This window comes from Podarcis tiliguerta, assembly GCF_965153285.1.
Source record: "Podarcis tiliguerta genome assembly, chromosome: 10".
In the NCBI taxonomy this organism is placed as follows: domain Eukaryota; kingdom Metazoa; phylum Chordata; class Lepidosauria; order Squamata; family Lacertidae; genus Podarcis; species Podarcis tiliguerta.
The window spans coordinates 41,452,756-41,471,482 of NC_139543.1; the positions used below are offsets into that span (position 1 = coordinate 41,452,756).

Genomic DNA, 18,727 nt, shown 5'->3' on the forward strand with positions numbered 1-18,727 from the left:
TCTAGGAGGAAAAAAAGAACACAAATGTGTATACATGCACAAATACATGGCTAAAAGAGGAATACACCTGCCTGACTACCTTTGTAAACAATGTAGATAATATCTAGCAGCACAGCAGTGTAAAGTGTTCTGCTTTCATATAGCTTCAAAGAGGGGATCAGTAGGCAGAGCTTGCAAAAGGGTCCAGGATCCATCTCTAGTTAAAGGATCACAGCTGCTAAGAAAGATCTGTTCCAGAGACCCTAGAGAGCCACTACTAGTTAGACAACACGCTAGCTGGACCACTGGAAATTCAGTATTCTTCTTTTGTTCTCTGTGCTTGAGGATACCTTTGCTGTTTAGACTTCCAGGGCTAAATTGCTTTGCCATCAGCAAGTCTGGTAAATCAAGTCCTCGTGCTGTTTGGAAAGAGTCCAAGCCACATGCCAATAACTTCATAGCAGAAGTTTGAATGAAAATGCACAGCTTGTGTTGTATAAATGAATAGTACCAGCAATGTTGTCGTTGTTGTTACACCCTACTTTTTCCTCTAAGGCTCTTTGGATGGTCCGTACATAGGGTTATTTAAAACAAATATTAATTTTTACTATTAGTATCAGCAAGTAGGGACAAAATTAAGTGCTCCTGTGTGGGGTTCCAGACAGCAATGCCCCCTTCTCAGATGCTTCATAATATTTCCTCCTGTTTTTCTTTTTTCCCTCCCCACTCTAATGACTGATACTCAGCATTTTATTGGCCACTTAAAATGACCAGTCCCCACTTGTCTGTTGGGTCTTCTCTCTTTTTGCCACCTTAGTCATCCCTTCTGCCCAGAAGCATTTCTTGTACTTCTGCAAATCTTGGAATTCCTACCTCCTTATTTTCTCAGTGACCCAATTTTGGTTACATAGCTACCTGCACTCAGCACCTGAGTTTCCTATTAGATGGTGTGTTTCTGGACCACCTTCAGCAAATGGAATTCTCAATGGTCTTTCTTTCCCCCCTCAGAGCAACTAAGTGGAACAGATCGCTGAGCTTCTCTCTTCCTTAAAAAGGGAGCCTGATGATAACAAACTTGAGAGGGATAACTAGGCCAATGTCCAAGCTCGTTCTAGCTTTCAAATCTGCTGCAGGTTTTATTACCTGCCTCTTATTCTCTTTACGTTGTGTGTCATTGCTGCTTTCAAGTTTCCTCCCCCCTCTCTCCCCCATGACTGACATAGTTACATGAGAAATAAAAACTTGTCCTCTTTAGCAAGAGTGAAATCAGCTCAACCTCATTATGTCTTTCCTATTTATGATGCATGTGACAAACCATGCTGCAGAGAAAGAGCAGCGTAAATGAAACATTTGTAGTGTATTCTTGTTTTCAGTAACTTTTCTGAATGAAACTGGAGTGGGCTTGTTTAAGAAGGAACAGATTAGAAAATACAGGGGCCGGCTCTGAAGATTTGCTATTGAAATAGATTCACAGATAACTTTGATTTTCCCCTTCCCAACCTATCCACATTTTTTAAATACTTTATTAATTTTGCAAAAAACAACAACAATCGACACAAACAATCCAAGGTCAATACATATTACAAAAATAAAAAAATAGATTCATACATAACAGATTCCATTATGACTTCCGATCACCCCAACATGGTTCCTGAGTTGCATTTTTCCGACTGCACACTTTCCATTGTCTCTCATAAACTGTCTCAATTGTCTTGGTTTTGTAAGGTTTCCTACTGTCATGCAAGGGTTAATCAAGACCTGCCAAAGAATTTAGATGTTTACAATGCTCTTTTAGGTATCCTCTGTAAGTGTCCCATTCTCTATTAAATCTTTGTTCTGTATCATCTCTAATTTTCCCTGTCATTTTTGCTAACTGCGTATTCTGGCATTTTCTCCTGCCAGTCCAAGTCCATTCCATTCCAACCCATCCATATTGAGACAGGTAGCAAGACAGGCACCCAGAGGCTCCAAAGAGGTGCCAGTAACTTTGTAAAACACATTTCAGAGAAGCAAATGCTGGTGCCCTCCGGTTCAAGCCCTAACTGAAATGTTCCCCCTTGGTTCCTGCAGACTGATGATGGAGGGCATTACTGCAACTTCCCTGAAGCTGGTGCCACAGTTCCAGAGTGCGAAGAAAGGCAGAAAGGCAAAGACTCCAGCCGTCTCGCTTACACCGTCACAGATATCCCCCCTTGGTACCTCTGCATCTTCTTGGGAATTCAGGTGAGGCTTGGAAGGAAAAGTTAGGTGGAGGGTCTTGTGTGACCAGTTGAACAAAACTATGGCTGAGGTTAATAATAAATTATAACAGATTTAAAGTCAGCCAGTATGTGATAAATAGGCAAAGGAGCCACAACGTGTACTGATTATATTGTAGCAAAAATGCTATGGGTGGTGTATATATGGGGGAGATTATGTCTCTCAAGGGAGAATTATATCCCTCCAAAGAATTCAGGATTAATTATTTGGGGGTAATTCCATTTATTCTGTGAGGCAAGTGAGTCTGAGGGAGAGAGAGGGACTGGTGGCCACTCAGATCACTAGAATCGGTATCAGGGGTTGGTAATGTTGTGTTTGTAAAGGCTCATATCACAGGGTTGCCACACGTCTGGAATTTACCGGACATATCCTGAATATTGCAACCGCAAGCAGTGTCTGGGCAGAAATTGGCTAAATGTCTGGGAAAATCCAGATGTATAGCAGGTGATGTTGGCAGTGTCATTTTTTCCAATTTTCCTCAGAGAAAGCTCCAACCTACCAGAAACCTATCTCAGCACAGCCCCTGGTCCTGTTGTTGCTCCACTTGCCTAGGCAATCTATTCATCCTTTTTCTTTACCCTCTGGCCCAGAGGGAGAGTGCTAGGAATCAATGTTTCCTAGTGGTTGGAACTGGTCCCAGAGGCAGGCCAAGGGAATGACTGAAGGGAAGAGGGATGCCCATGACAGGTATCTTGCTCAAGGGCCCCATAAAACATGGAGCCAGCACTGCAGGTCCAGCTTTATGACTGAATGGGGATTTCAGTCACCCAAGTCTGCCCAGAGCTCTATTGCACAACACCCCACAGTGGTTCTGACAACCCTAGTCCAGTCTTTCCTTTTTCACACAGCTTTAGCTTTGTGAGGCTTCTGTAATTCCCTCAGCTGTCTGAGGTGCAGACTTGCCTGCTCTTTAAAAGAAGAGGTCAACAGGTGTACTGACAGAACTTTCTCAGGTAGTCTGATACATGAAGCAGCTTCCTCATTCTCATCAGTTCAAAAATCATTTTGTAATAAATATGTATAATCCTATTAGTGGAGCTTTTTTTTTAAGTCTGTAGCGGGCAGCCTTGAGGTAATGCTCAGATATTGATTTAGTGATAGGGGCATTATGTCAATGAAACTCAGGGCTAAAGGTAGAAGTTATTACATATGAGGTGAGCAACAGGAACCTCAGCTATTCTTTTGTTTGTTTGTTGGAGGGGAGAAGCTATTGGTACAGGAGCTATTTTGGTGAGGGAAGGTGTTTTAAAGATTTTCCCCAATTTAATCCTCAAAAGTTGTCACTAGCAAGGAGCAAGAGGAAGACAAGTACAATGCAAGAACCTGTGTTCCTCTCCTCTGTGTTCATGAGTGGTTTTGGGGACAGATCATGGTAAGGGAGGGCGATAGCCAGAATATGTTGTTGTTCCTGCAAAGCAGTTTATAGCCTAAATTCTCAGACTTGAAAAGAGCACTGTATAAAGAAAACTAACATATATGGAAAATGGGTCTAACTTATCTGTTCTCCAATAGATCAATTTTGGGTAGTTACTTGTGTGTGAAAGAGCATTCAGTCAATCTGAGCCCCTACCTGCAGTCTGAAGCAATACAGTATTGCCTACATTGGAGAAAAGCAACCTTTTCTGGCTGCCCAAATTTGACAGAGGGTTGACCTGTCAGTCACCTGATGTCACTTTGACGTCAGCTGATGCTGTGGTTTGAAGCCTTGATTGTTGGGACTTTGAAGCATAGCATGGAGTGTTGGGAATGCCTTGCTCCCAAACAATTGGGAGCTCACTTTGAGTATCCAATTTTTCCTTTGAAGCCCCACTCTTACTTACCCCACACATTCTTAAAGCTGGAAAGTATAGACGTGCAGCTACATTAAAGTAATGGGAGCAGACCTGATGCTTCAAAGAGTGGGAGCCAACTTCACCTCTCTTGGGAGGGAGGGAGTTCTGTATTCTGGGTACCACCACAAAAAAGGCCCTGTCTTCTCTGCTATTATACACAAAGCTCTTTCTCTTAACTCTCTCTCTCTCTCTCTGGTTCTTAGCACTACCTCACTGCTCTTGGAGGTCTTGTTGCTATCCCTCTCATCCTGTCCAAATCTCTTTGCTTGGAGCATGATACCCTGACACAGAGTCACCTGATCAGCACCATCTTCTTCGTCTCGGGGATCTGTACCCTTCTTCAAGTCATCTTTGGAGTCAGGTAGGCATGCACCCCTGGGAGTGCAACATTACATTACATTTGCATGTGGCTGAGATGAATGCAGTGTATTATTAGTTAAACTACTAAGAGCTCACTGAGAAAGAGAATTTTTTTAACAGTTTGACTGGAAAACCTCGCTTAAAGCATAATAAACTCAGCAGCATCTTCTAATTTCAGGGAGTTGGATCAGGATCTCAGGAAGCAGAGGATAAGATAAAAGTGGAGAATGCATATTAGCGTATAAATATTGTGTGTCCCTCCTTGCATGTTTGTGCAATGGAACAATATAGTCTTACAAACTGGTTTTAGTGACTTCCTTTTGAAATAAGTGAAGCAAAGTGATTTAGGAACCAGGAATCTTTTTTAAAAAGCTGCAGTGGGGAGCCTCCAGCTGGCAGACCTATTAATTTGGCCTGTGAGGTGGTTTCCCCCCAAACCATGCTGATGGTATATGAAACGTCAGGTGTGGGGCATGCAAAAATGCAGCTGCAAAGGAACAAATGGGAGCTCAGAATGTGTTCTCAATTGTTATTTGGTACATAGAGCTCACTAACTGACAGCAAGTCCCTTTAATGTTGTCTGTTTGCAGGCACAGTTAGGTTCAAACCACACCTGCAAATGGACATTTTTGAAGAAAAAAGTTCATGCACAGTCGTGGTTTAAATCCATACTTTGTAAGCAGACCAAGTGAAGTTCACTGTTGGCGTCAATCAGCTGTCTGAAGCTGACAGGGGGTGGGGGGCTCTTCTAACATTGCCACATTAATGTCTGTTGGCTGACAAGTGGGTGTTCTCTTCCACTTGTCAAAGTGGCCTGCAGGGGTGGGCGAGGCCTTGAACCAGTCCACTGGTCAGTTTTGGTTCCCCGCCCCTGTACAAATAGTAAAATGTAAGTTGGTTTTGTACAAAAATAAAAAAGGTATATTTTCTAGGTATTTACTGTTCTGATTTTCATATAATTTGTAGCTTTCTTTGTCCTCCTTACCAAGTTTTCGTCTCCACAGTTAACTATAAAATTCTGGAGTCAGATTTTGTGGAATGTTATCTATTTCCAAAATCTTCAGAGACTGTGTTCCATTTTTGTGTGTGTGGGCATTGATATAAAGAAACCAGGAAATTGCTCACTAGCTGACATCTTCTGAGAATGCGTGGAATCTTGTTCTTAATTCATGCAGTGCTGTTGAGTGTTGCATTGTGGAAGCAGCATGCTTTCAACTTTCTAGCAATCATTAAGAGCTGTATCACCAACCTTAAGGAACATTTGAATCATTTGCAGATGATCTTGTAAGCAAGCTGGATGGTATTGATGGTGTGCAGGTTCTTTAGTCACCTTCCATGTCTGGTACTTGTATTCTCCCCATAAGTAGACATAATTAGATCTCTGATCCCATAAAGGTTTGCCTAATGTCTGTGAAATGTTTTATTTGCCTTGATGTTTTAAGCTGACTGTGATGTTTAATTATCTGCCATGCTATTTCTCTTTTTAGCTCTTTAATTGTTGATGATTATTTTATTCTTTGACCGTTAGCTGCCTTGGGCACTACTCTGCTGGAAAGTAGGAAGGCAGGATATGAATTATTTTGCTAAAGAAATAAATGTATTGGGTGGAATACACAGGTGAGAATTTTTCCAGGAAGTACTTCTCTCTCTAAACCCAGTTTGGACAGATGCTATGGAATTTTGGAACATCGCTTGCTCCCGATGCAAATCCTAAAATGGGTTAGGATTGAAAAGAAAGAGCTTGGTTGCATAGTTAGGGAAACAATTCTGCCTCTTACATTTGCAGCAAAACTAGTGTGTGGCATAATATGTTCTAGCTTCTGTGCCTTATGATACCTCAGAAGTTGCATGGGGGCCCTGTGGTGTGGGTGCTGAACACCCACAACAAAAAAATTCTGGGTGCTCAGGCACTCAGAGCCCCCTATAGTTGGCACCCCTGTATGCTACATTTTCTTCTTTTTCTTTAATTATGTGGGAGAAGTTAAACCAGGGGTTGGCAAGGTTTACCTCACCTGGGCTGGTTCACTCCAGTGGAGATCCCTCCGTGGGCCAGATTGCGAGCACGCATGCCCACAATTTCCGGCGTCTGCGCAGATGCAATTTCCGGTGTCTGTGCAGACACGATTTCCGGTGCCACAGAAGTGAGTCACCATGCCGCACCGCACCAGTTTAGCGCAGTGCATGGGGACTCGCCGAGCAGGCAGCTCGGTTCGGGGGCGACTTGTGGGCCGGTTAAACGACCCCCGTGGGCCGCTTGTGGCCTATGAGCCTTAGGTTGCCGACCCCTGAGTTAAACCCTGAACAAGTTAGCACAGGCAGTGTGTATTTAAATAGAACTGACACATGAACTTTCCCATGGTTAGAACGGACAAACGTTTTTTCAATATCTCTTCCACATTATTGTCATACCCCTCTTCCTTCATTATTAGTTTATTAGTCGTTTTCCTCCACTGACGCTGACTTGGGGCGGGGGAGACAAGTGCCAATTCATACCCTTTATGCAGGAATCATATTTGCTGTACATGCACCACTGTTTCCTGCAACAAGTGCAAATATACATTTCCTTAAAACATCTGTGTAGCTCAAGCAAAGTGTAGCTTTCACTCAGCTGTGGCTCCCTGAAAACCAAAATGGTTACAAATTTCTAAAGAAGTGTATCTATCTATATTCTCTAGTTATGGATTTGCTGTGAGAAGGAGCAGTGTGCCTCTGGCAGATGCTGTTGTCATGTGATGTGTACATTAATCCTTATTGGGATGTTGGGGTGCAGCCGTGCAAATTCAACGCTATTTTTTGCAGGGGGTGGTGGAGGATAATGACCCCGATCCTACAATCCTAGGAGAAGGAATCTTGTGTTGCATAGGAAGTTTGCAGGGATTACTGCTGAGTCACGAAAAGAAACAAAATTTGACACGGAGCTCCATAGTGCAGATCAGCTTCGTGAAATGAAGCAGTTCCCGGGTCCAGCTTTGACGAGGCTTCATATGAGCAGCCTTTACAGACTGTCATGAGACACTCTTGAAAGAATGGCCATGCGCCGTTATGTATGTGCCTTTGTTCTTCTAAGCCAGCCAGCAGGAGAGGAAGCAAAACAAACCATTATTCAAAGACACGGTGTTTCTTTTCTCAAAAACAAACTCTCAGCACAGGGCACAGATAATCTTTGTTCAGAGTCTACTTCAGAGTTCACCACACAGCCGCCGCCCTCCCCCCCCTGCACTCCTGCAACTTCACAATTGCTCTTTTGATTCAGCAGAGGTTTGGCAAATAGCTTTGATAGCTGCTGAGATAAATCTCCTAAGACAGCAGTCCTCAGCCTTTTTGAGGATGAGGACCCTCTTTTAACCCCAGTTTTAAAAAATGTGAACCCCCATGTGCAAAGGCTTTAAGAGGTGCTCTTTCAGTTCTGTTTGAGCCTCCAGAGGCACAAATGGGGGTGAGGGGCTGCTTCAAAGAGCACTGTTCAGAAGCAGTCTCCACCTTCAGGAGGCTCAGAGGGCTCTCTTAAAGCCTTTGCTAGTCTTTGCATGTTAGGGTCCATGGAACATTTTGGGTTTCAAAATGTGTTTAACTGATCAGATGGTCCTTGAGATATCCTGCACCCAAGCTGTTAAGAGCATTGTAAATTAATAAAGAACTACGAACCTAGTCCAGTAGTGTATGGGCAGCCAGTAAAAATATTTTTAGCCTCATCAACTCTCCATCTGCAGCATTTTGCTTGAGCCTCTGAACCAGACCCAAGGGTAGCCCCACGTAGTGTTGTTGGACTCAAATTCCCATCAGTCTCAGCAAACATGACCAATTGTCAGGAATTATGGGAGTTGTAGTGTAACATCTGCACTGCATTGGTTACTCCCGCTTTATGAGTTGGTCCCAAAAGGTTGAGGTAAGTTTACAGGTGGCTCCTACTTTTAAATAATAATTGAGCAGTACTGTGAGTACTGCCCTAAAAGCTATGTTGCCATATCACTGTGTTGTCATATCACTGGGACAATGGAGCAACTGGATGAAGGGCCACTGTTCAGTGGGTAGCTCACGCTTTGGATTGGTAAGGCCACCGTTTCAATCCTGGACATTTCCAGGTAGGGCTGGAGAAAGCCCTGTCTGAAACCCTGGAGAGCTGCTGCCTGTCAGCGTGTAGACAATACAGACATAGATGATTAATTGGTCTGACCCTGTATAAAGCAGCTGCCTTCAGTTCCAGCAGGAGCTGCACTTTGAGTACTGATAAGCTCTGGAGGCAAATAGATCTGTCCCTTCCTGCCTTCTAACAAATCACTTGACATCGTTTCCCAACCTGGTGCTTTCTAGATGATGGCTGGGGCTGATGGGGGTCCAAAATATCTGGAGGCCACCAAGTTGGAGAATAGTACTCTCTAGGCACTGTGGCATCATAGCCCTTGAAGACTTGTGGATCAGTCAGGGATGAAGATTAGTCAGGGATGAAGTCAGCTCAGTCCAGATGGTTCCACCCACCCTCAAGCAGAGGCTGCTGCTGCTGTCAGCACTGATATAGTAGGTAGGGTGGGGAGATTATCCTCTCTAGATTTATGAGCTCTTTCTTTGGCAGGCCTAACACTGATGGCTTAGTTCATTGGGAAACTAGACAACTCACCACACAGCCAAGTAGAACCTTTTAAATTAGAATTAAGGTCAGGGATGGGGGACCTCCAGATGATGTTGGGTTCCATCAGGGATGATGGGAGTTGTAATCTGACAATGTCTGGAGGACCACAAGTTCACCGTCTCTGATTTAGGCACAGTAAATATCGCCAATACTGCAAGGTCAGCTGCAACATAAGTCACTTCGACCTGGTCTAAAGCTCTTCATTTCAATAGGGATTTTATTGTTTATTTTTTTTAGAAAAATGTACTTATATCCTGGCCTTTCTCCAAGGAGCTGAAATTGGTAGTTCCACACAGTGGTTACTCCTTTTAACCTTGTAAGGTAGGTTAAGCTAGGAAATGGTCAGCCAGTGAACTTGATGGCTATGCTGAATTACGCCACATACTGGCATTCGTTGTAATTAAAGAAGAAAGAACTCACAGTTCCAGAAGGTTCTGAAGCCATGATTTACGGCTCTAAAACACACAAAGGAAGGCGCCTTCCTGTTTGCTTCAGTTGTCTTAGCCCACTGACATTTTTTAGACATCATAATGATATCTACCAATATAATGGAAGGTTACCAATGAAACAGGAGCTTTTAAGGAATCTGTTTCCTCCACACCCAGATCACCTCTAGGAATGCCTCTGATGTAACCTCTGATCTGTGCAAGTTACTCTCTGATAGTCAGTGAGCTCAGGGGTATAATGGATGCTAATGAATGGCTCAGGTAGCAATAGGCCTGTTACTATTTCCAGAAGAAATTAGTGAGCTGTGGCTCATAAAATAAAATATTAAAACGCCTTTGAAGTCTTGGGTACATACAGTGCAGTAACACTCCTTTATATACTTTGCCGAGGCTTATTTAAATTGTGATGTCGTTGTGGAAAGGCCCACAGGCACTCCCAGGATGGCAAATATTAAATAACTTACCTCATAGAGCAGTGAAACAGTGGTAAATGACAATTAAGACGAAGGAGAAGCGGGCATGTCTATTTAGTTAATGTGTTTCTGCATTGCTGGATGTGCAGGAAAAGGCAATGTAAATATGGAAGGTGATGATAAAGGATTGTCTTGAAAAATCTGGTCATGCTTAGAGTCACCATGTTTGCCTGGGTCTTAGCCATAGCTGTCAACTTACAGATTTGAAAATAAGGGACCAGCAGCCAAAATAAGGGACCTGCAACCTCACCTGTTCTAGGCACTCCAGTCTTCCTGTCCTCCTGCAGTCTGGTCAAACTCATGCTGGTAGCTTCGAGAACACTGTCCAACCAACTTTGTAACCAGAGATTCCACTGAATACAATCTGAATCACATGCACCACAAGGCCTATGCAGCCTCAACTTAAGATGGCTCCCCAGCCTGGCTTTGCACTGCAAAGTTTGTAGCAGCACATGCAACAAAATGGCGTCCAGCATTCAAAAAAACCCTCAGCTTCCATTAACTAGTCACACACAAGGCATGCAAGCTCCACCCCCCAAGTTGTTCTTAGACTTTTTATTGGGTGAGCAACACAGCCAAGCAACACAGTTGGAGCCTCCTTCCTCACTGGCCAGCAGGGAGGGAGGGAGAGGAGCTGCTTCCTTTGAAATTTAAGGGACATCATTTAAGGGACATCCATCAATAAGGGACAGCAGCGGGACATGGTGCTGGAATAAGGGACTGTCCCTTGAAATAAGGGACACTTGACAGCTATAGTCTTAGCTTCTCCTACAAAGTGGAGGATGTACTTTTTTGATGGGATTTCTTTGCAACATCCTAAATACTGGCTGCACTGGGGACGAGTTATTACTGTCCCTGCAAACCTATGCAAACATGGTGGCCAAACAACTTTATAGTCTTATAATTCAAATTTACTAGTGAGGTCAATGCTGGGTCTAAGAAAAGGCAAGAAATCGCCAAAACTTTGAATGCCACAGATCTCTGCCTCCATTCTTTGTACAATCTCTTGAACTGTCCCTAGGTTAAAAGCATAGCCAGTAAACCACTGCAAAGATTGAGAAACCAAAATAGAGGGAGGTGTGAGAGGGAGCAGCTTATGACACCTGTGTACCCCTGTTTCATGCTATACTTGGGGAAACAAATCATTGTTCCCCCAAAACAAAATATATTGGCTTGTGACTAGCAGCGGGAAAATGTGATAGCTCCCAAATGAAAGTGCTGCTGTTGGGGAAATATTGGAGTTCAATACCATTTCGGCCAGTAAAATCCAGGCTCCAATTGTGTCAGTTAACAAGACATTTATTTAAGTGTCTCAAAGACAGCACGGCATAACCTCAACCAGCAAGTAGTTGATGGGTGGCACCACCAAAATGAAAAAAGCACAATCATTTATACACTTCTAAGCAAAGGGAAGGAACGCGGGTGGCGCTGTGGGTAAAATCTCAGTGCCTAGGACTTGCTGATCGGCGGGGTGAGCTCCCGCCGTTCGGTCCCAGCTCCTGCCCACCTAGCAGTTCGAAAGCACCCTTAAGTGCAAGTAGATAAATAGGTACCGCTTTATAGCGGGAAGGTAAACGGTGTTTCCGTGTGTTGCGCTGGTGCTGGCTCACCAGAGCAGCTTCGTCATGCTGGCCACGTGACCTGGAAGTGTCTTCGGATAGCGCTGGCTCCTGGCCTCTTAAGCGAGATGAGCACGCAACCCCAGAGTCGGTCACGACTGGCCCGTACGGGCAGGGGTACCTTTACCTTTAAGCAAAGGGAGGCAAAGCAGCAGTGATGGCCATATATGACAGTACTTCCTTCTGCTTGTTTAATCACACGGCATAGCAACCTTCTTATCTTTCCCTTCTTCCTTTGCCCTTAATGGTTAAAGCAATAGCTCCTGTGGTACACGTCGTTCCGTCCTTCTCTCATGATTTCCTTGCAGACACAGCCGTCACATTTCAACCTTCACTCGCCCAGCCCTCCTCACACACAGTTCCAAAGTTTAATTTTACTATATCTATAATTCCCATGACACTGTCTTGAAGGGAGACCAGTGGATACAGTGCAACATCAATCAGCTGCACAAGTCACAGTGCTCTAAGTGGCTAGTACAGGAAGATTCCTGTTCTTGCCATACTAAAGATCCGGAAGAAAGAGAAAAGCATGGAACCAGTTTTCTACCTTGGTTTCCAAGGAATTGGCATTTGCATAGAAGAAGGAAGGGAATGCTTGGTCCTTTGTCTGCTAATCATCACTTTTTCTTCTGAAACTTCCTTCCTCAGCTGCTTTTGCAGCCCTGGACACACTATATGTATGTGTTTGAGATGAAGGGTGATACGGGTGAAAGGGGAATTTTTTTAGGGGAAAGCCACTGGGAAGTGAAGGCTTAAGCCAGGGGTCAGCAAACTCTTTCAGCAGGAGGCCGGTCCACTGTCCCTCAGACCTTGTGGGGGGCCAGACTATATTTTGAAGAAAAAATGAACAAATTCCTATGCCCCACAAATAACCCAGAGATGCGTTTTAAATAAAAACACACATTCTACTCATGTAAAAACACCAGGCAGGCCCCACAAATAAACCAGAGATGCATTTTAAATAAAAGGACACATTCTGCTCATGTAAAAATATGCTGATTCCCGGACCGTCCGTGGGCTGGATTTAGAAGGTGATTGGGCTGGATCCAGCCCCCGGGCCTTAGTTTGCCTACCCATGGCTTAAGCACTGTGCAAATGGCCTTCTCCCTAAGGGTACTTTAAATGGCAGAACTGACTGCCAAGGCTTCACTGCACATGGCTGTTGTTGGGTAACATGTAATCTGCCCCTCATAACTGGAGTTTACCCCAACATAAGCAAGTGTAAGTACCTGCTGCCTGCCTGCAAACTCCAAAGCCACCTACAGGGCGGGGCATAAGGGGAGCCTGCAAGTATAATTGCAGCCATTGCTACCTGCAGGAGTACTTTGTGGCACCTGTTTCTGTTGCAAAATGAACACGTGTGTGTTATTTTTCATGTGATAATGTATATTCCCTCCCAGCCCACTTTTCTGTTGCATTGATGTTTTTTGTTAGGGCATTGATCCTGTTTGTTTCAATACAAATATGATCCTATTGGTTTCAGTACAATACGTAGGAACTGAGCAGCAAAGGAATGTCCTGAGGAACAGGTAGTACGGGAGCACCCTCTTCTGAAGAGCTCATGGATTGCATATTTCCTGTTGATGTCATCTAGGCTGGAGTCCTTATGGACCCCACTTTCTTCCACCTTGCATCATATTTTTCTTTACAGTATAGCCTTTCTGTTTTTCTTGACTACTATGGAAATCTGGCCTTCTTTCCCTACTCCTCATTCATTCTTCTCTTCTCTTTCTCCTTCCCTTTCTCAGTTTCTCTCTAGTAGACAACTGTGGTGTTTGCTGGTGTGATCTTCCTTAGGTAAGGTCAACACGCTGGTTGAGAGCCAATGATCTTTTTGAGAACTGCTTTAGATCTGTGGGCACAGCAAGAATTTTGAGAGAGTGCAGCGGATTCCAGTCACAAAATGGCTGCTGAGGGTTGTGTGGCATAACACAAAATGGCTCCCATAGGGGACATGGCACAATACAAAATGACTGCCACATATAAAAATAGGGAGGGCTACAAAATGGCGCAGGCATGCCACCCCATCAGGCCTCCCCACAATCAATGGATAAAAAGGCTCCTATATCAACCATTGCTGCACTCTCTCTTTGCACCTCCCCTCTGCTCAGAATGGAAGAAAGAGTGGGTGCCCAAAGAAATGTAGGCCAGTTCAATACAGAACAGGCTGAGCTAGGACAAGCATTAGCTGAGCAGGAAGATGGAACAGTCTTTGGTCCATTATGAATATTTATACTGAATCATTTACATGGCGCCACTGGCAATACAGGCAGGCACACCATGTTGACAAGCCTCTTCCATTTCTATGACAGCAGAGTTAGATAAAGCTCTTCAAATGTATTTTTTGTGGTTGTATTTGCATTGTTGTGTAGTCTGTTTTATCTATGAAAAACCTACAAAGTGCAACCCACTCATCAGTGCCATTCTTACCTCCAATCCCGAACACAGGCTACCTATCCTGCAAGGAGGGACTTTTGCCTTCTTAACTCCAACGCTGGCCATGCTCTCTCTCCCCCAATGGAAGTGCCCAGAGTGGACCCAAAATTCCACCTCACTGGATACTTCTTCTCCAGACTTTGTTGAGACCTGGCAAAAACGAATGCGAGAGGTAACCCACTGGGCATTCCATATATATGGGGGGGAATATCTTGAAGTTTCGTTCTGAATAGTAGGATATGTTACAAGTTTATATAGCTATGGAGAGGGTGATTTCACTTTTGCTTTCAATTCTTCTCTTGATCAGCCACAGGGAGATTATACTTTACTTGCTCTTTGACTGGGTCCATATGTTAGAGGACCAGCATGGTTTCTATTCCCCACAGTTCCTTTCCATGGTCTTCCAACAGGGCCAGTGCCAAAGGTCAGCATGGTTGGGCATCTGCCAGTGGTCCACATCCTAGCAGGACTTGCTGCAGTGAGGAGGTAGATTCATTGAGTTGGGCATGCATGAAGGGTATCTTGCCCAAGGGCCCTCCAAAACCCTGTTCTCCAGTAATAATTAAAGTCTACAGTACCATGGGAGATGTTGAGGACATGATTATGTCTCACATATCTAAAACTAACCAAGATGGCAGCTTAAATACTTAAACATTTTGTTATGGTAGAAATTTCAATGTCACTGTTAAAAGCTGATGTGCAGGGAAAGAATCTACATTAAAATCAAATCAATGGAAAGTAAGAACATAAGAGGAGCCTGCTGGATCAGGCCAGTGGTCCATCTATTCCAGCATCCTCTTCTCACAGTGGCTTCCCAGGATGCCCACGGAAACCTCCAGCAACTGGTATTTAGAAGCATTACTGCCTCCAACCATGAAGGCAGGAGGAAGATAATCTAAAACTAACTTTTGCAGGAGGGGAATTTGAGGAACTGAGGCAGATAGTGGTGGTGAGAGATGAAGTTATAGGCCTAATAGACTGAGTAAAAGCTGACAAATTGCTGGGTTCAAATAAAACATCCACCTGAGAACTATCAAAGAACACAAATGTGCAATTGCTGATCCTCTAATATATGTAACTTGTGTCTCAGATCAGTCTCTGTACTTGAGGACTGGAAATTAGCAATGCAACATCAATTAAAAAAAAAATTGGAAAGGGGGCAGTCCTGGAAATTACAAGTCAGTTAGTTTAACACCTGTCCTGGGAAAACTGGTTGGAAGTATTATTAAAGATACAATAACGAAGCATATTGAAGGACAAAGCTTGCAGAAGTTTATTTGTGAAATGTTTATTTTTTCTTTCTCTGTTTCAGTTGCAGGGAGCAATCATGGTAGCTTCCTGCTTCCAAATCTTTATTGGTTTTTCTGGTCTTATTGGATTTCTGTTGAGGTTCATTGGCCCTTTGACAATTGCCCCAACCATTTCCTTGGTGGCGCTGCCTCTCTTTGTCTCTGCAGGAGAAGAGGCAGGACAACACTGGGGTATAGCAGCCGTGTAAGTTTTACCTCCCTTTAATACCAAGATGAATGTGATGCAAATAGAGAACATACACCCAGTGCTTTTTTCTGGGGCTATGCAAGGGTACACATACCCCTAAACATTTTGTGAATCTTTGTACTTTTGTCTATTATTATTATTATTATTATTATTATTATTATTAGGCCATCAGTTAGATTCCACCCTATCTGTATCAACCAGCAAATGTAAAATAATCCATACCTGGGACAAAGTCACAGTTACTTGGAAACAATGCATCTCTACTGGGCAAAATAATGAAATTCCATGCCTCATTTCAGTCACACTCCTATCATGGCATGTGCTTTATGCTCACATGTAGATATATTCTTCAAGGCATTGAATAGGCTTGATCCTCTGATTTTTATAATGAGCTTTTCATCTGTTTCTAAGTGTGGAATACTAATAAGTGCACAGTGCTTGAAACAAAGTACACTGTTGTTGATTTGTTTTGTTTTTTACCCTGCTTTTCTGTCACAGGACACAAAGTGGCTTACAAGATTTACAAACACAATAAAACTAATGAAACACAACAACGCACAATAATCAGAAAATACAAATGCATGACATACACAACAGCAGATTAACAGTGCAATCCACTGCTTTGCATATCAGCTCAGAACAAAGTAAATTCCAGTGAATTAAGTAAGGTCTGCTTGCATGTAAATATTAGGATCCCAGCCTAAAATAGGTATTTTGGAAAACACAAAAATCCAGTCATGAGAACTTTGATACCAGATGCTTGTCTCTGTTTGTAACTTGCACTATGGTGTGTGGAATTATGTAAGATGATTCAGGACAGTTGGTATCTCAGTAAATGAAGACGATCCCATACAATAGTGAAGAAAAAACAGTGTAATAAACATGGTTGTGAAAAGTCAGTGTAGTAGGAACATTGTGCCCCAATATCTGAATAAGTGCAATGCAAGCATACAAGTGGCACAAATGTTTGTATTTGTTCCTGTATAAATACTCCCTTAGGTTCTGAATCAGGACCTCTATGTCAACATAAAACATAAACAACTTTTTCTTAACTTCTTTCTTTTCCACCTCAGAACCATGTTCCTCATAGTTCTGTTCTCTCAGTACCTGAAAAACGTCCCTGTTCCAGTGCCATCTTACAGCACAAGCAAGAGATGCCATTTCTCCAAGATCTACCTCTTCCAGATTTTCCCTGTGAGTTAACCCCTTTGAACTTTTGGTGACCAGGTAGACCACAGCAGGTAGACTAAAATAAAACTAAAGCATGCTTCATTTCAGTCACCTAACGAATTGCACTGACTTCCACTTGTTCGTTGGCAATGAAATAAGCCAGCTGTAGAGGAAGTTTGCCAATTGTCTTGTGCTGTGTCTTACCAACTTGCCTTTATTTGAGTGGGGAGTTGGTGGTTTTTGTTATGATTGAGTAGCTATACCACAACTACATTTATTTGATGCTCTTTGCAAATGTAATGGGAAATACTGTTGGACTATACAACTTCTAGTCTGTAGGAGCGAGTCCTGCCACTAACAGAGATTCATTGTCTTCTGTAACTGATTAGGTGCTGTTTGGCCTCACACTTACTTGGCTTCTCTGTTTTATACTTACCATCACCAATGTGTTCCCTTCGGACCCACTTGCTTATGGCTACAAAGCTCGGACTGACAGCAAAGGGGATGTTCTTTCACAAGCTCCCTGGTTTCGGTTTCCTTACCCAGGTATTTTCATGCCGTAATGTTGCTGATTTTTTGCCTCCCCATTGGGAGTGAAAACATTAATCAACTTCTTGGTTCTCTTTATTAGTTGATTTCAGATTAATGTTAATATGGTCTTCTTCAGACAAAAGGGCTTCATTGTTAACAGTACTGGTAACAGTCTACATGTATCTGTTGATTCTGCCCAATATGTTTAAGACTATGTTTCAAACAATAGTTGGGTGTTTATTGCAGTGCGTGGGCATAGCCAGGAGCAATCAGCTGTCCCCCTCCCCCAATCAAGTTAATAAATAAATAAAAATACTTAACTAAAAGTAGAAATTTTAGAAAGATCTGACAGATTTTTCTGTGCACTTGAGGTCAAAAGAAAGTAATTTAAAACAACTGTTGTGGAGACATTTCATTCTGAATCTGCTAGACAGAGCCAGAGAAAGGATGATGACAAGTGGGTGTCCTGTCCCCACCCCCAAAATAAATCCTGGCTACACCCATGTTACAGTGGCATAGCTGCCCATCCTATACAGGGATGCAACCTTTTTGGGGGGGTAAAACTTTGGAGCAGCAAAATTGTCTAGGAGTTGACTTGGAAGCAGGTAGAGGTGGATATGCAAGAACACAACTGACAGGACTGATCCTCGTTCCAGGCACTTCTGATTTAGGCAACAGCCACTCTTCCATAGTGAGACATTGCACACAAATAGTCCATCCTTGGCGACAGCTTCCACTTGGGAAAATGTGAGGGACAACATGTTCAAGTTCGTACTTGAATGATTCACCATATAATGACTGATATGTCGAGCAAGTTAAAGTAGCTTCCCATGTGGTGGTTATCGCCTGCAAAACAGTCCTAATTGTTGTCCTGTTAATAATTGTAATCGGCAAAATAACAGTTCCTTTGGCTCCAACGTTCAACAACATCTCGAGAAGTTTTAGCTACTTATGCTGGTGAGCTTCACCAGCCTCAGATCCACAGTCTCAACATGGACACTTTGTTTTTGTGTTTGCGACACACAGGTCAATGGGGAGTTCCAACCATTAGCTTGGCCGGGATTTTTGGCATCATAGCTGGAGTGATCTCCTCCATGGTGGAGTCGGTAGGAGATTACTATGCCTGTGCTCGTTTATCTGGTGCTCCACCTCCTCCCAAGCATGCAATCAACCGTGGAATTGGAGTGGAGGGGATTGGCTGCCTTCTGGCGGGAGCCTGGGGGACAGGAAATGGCACCACTTCGTACAGTGAAAACGTGGGTGCTTTGGGGATCACTCGGGTAAGTCTGATTTCAGTACGATCAGTTGAATTCCACTGCAGCGAAGTGCCAGCATTTTTGCAGAAGAGTTAGCCACACATGTGCTCTGAAAACAGACACCCCTAACCTTCGGCCCTCCAGATGTTTTGGACTACAATTCCCATCATCCCTGACCCTTGGTCCTGTTAGTTAGGAATCATGGGAGTTGTAGGCCAAAACATCTGGAGGGCCACAGGTTG

General features: G+C 43.4%; 1 protein-coding gene across 3 annotated transcripts in view; it reads left to right on the forward strand.

Moving 5' to 3' along the window:
- Window positions 1–18,727, forward strand: part of LOC310658520 (solute carrier family 23 member 1-like) — a 39,467-nt gene that overhangs the window by 11,028 nt on the left and 9,712 nt on the right. For all 3 annotated transcript variants that reach the window (XM_083400548.1, XM_083400549.1, XM_083400550.1), the window contains exons 3-9: window positions 2,050–2,202; window positions 4,274–4,431; window positions 14,044–14,203; window positions 15,344–15,525; window positions 16,602–16,722; window positions 17,088–17,244; window positions 18,256–18,509. In XM_083400548.1, the coding sequence (XP_083256674.1) occupies window positions 2,050–2,202; window positions 4,274–4,431; window positions 14,044–14,203; window positions 15,344–15,525; window positions 16,602–16,722; window positions 17,088–17,244; window positions 18,256–18,509 (1,185 nt within the window). The remainder of the gene's footprint in view (window positions 1–2,049; window positions 2,203–4,273; window positions 4,432–14,043; window positions 14,204–15,343; window positions 15,526–16,601; window positions 16,723–17,087; window positions 17,245–18,255; window positions 18,510–18,727) is intronic.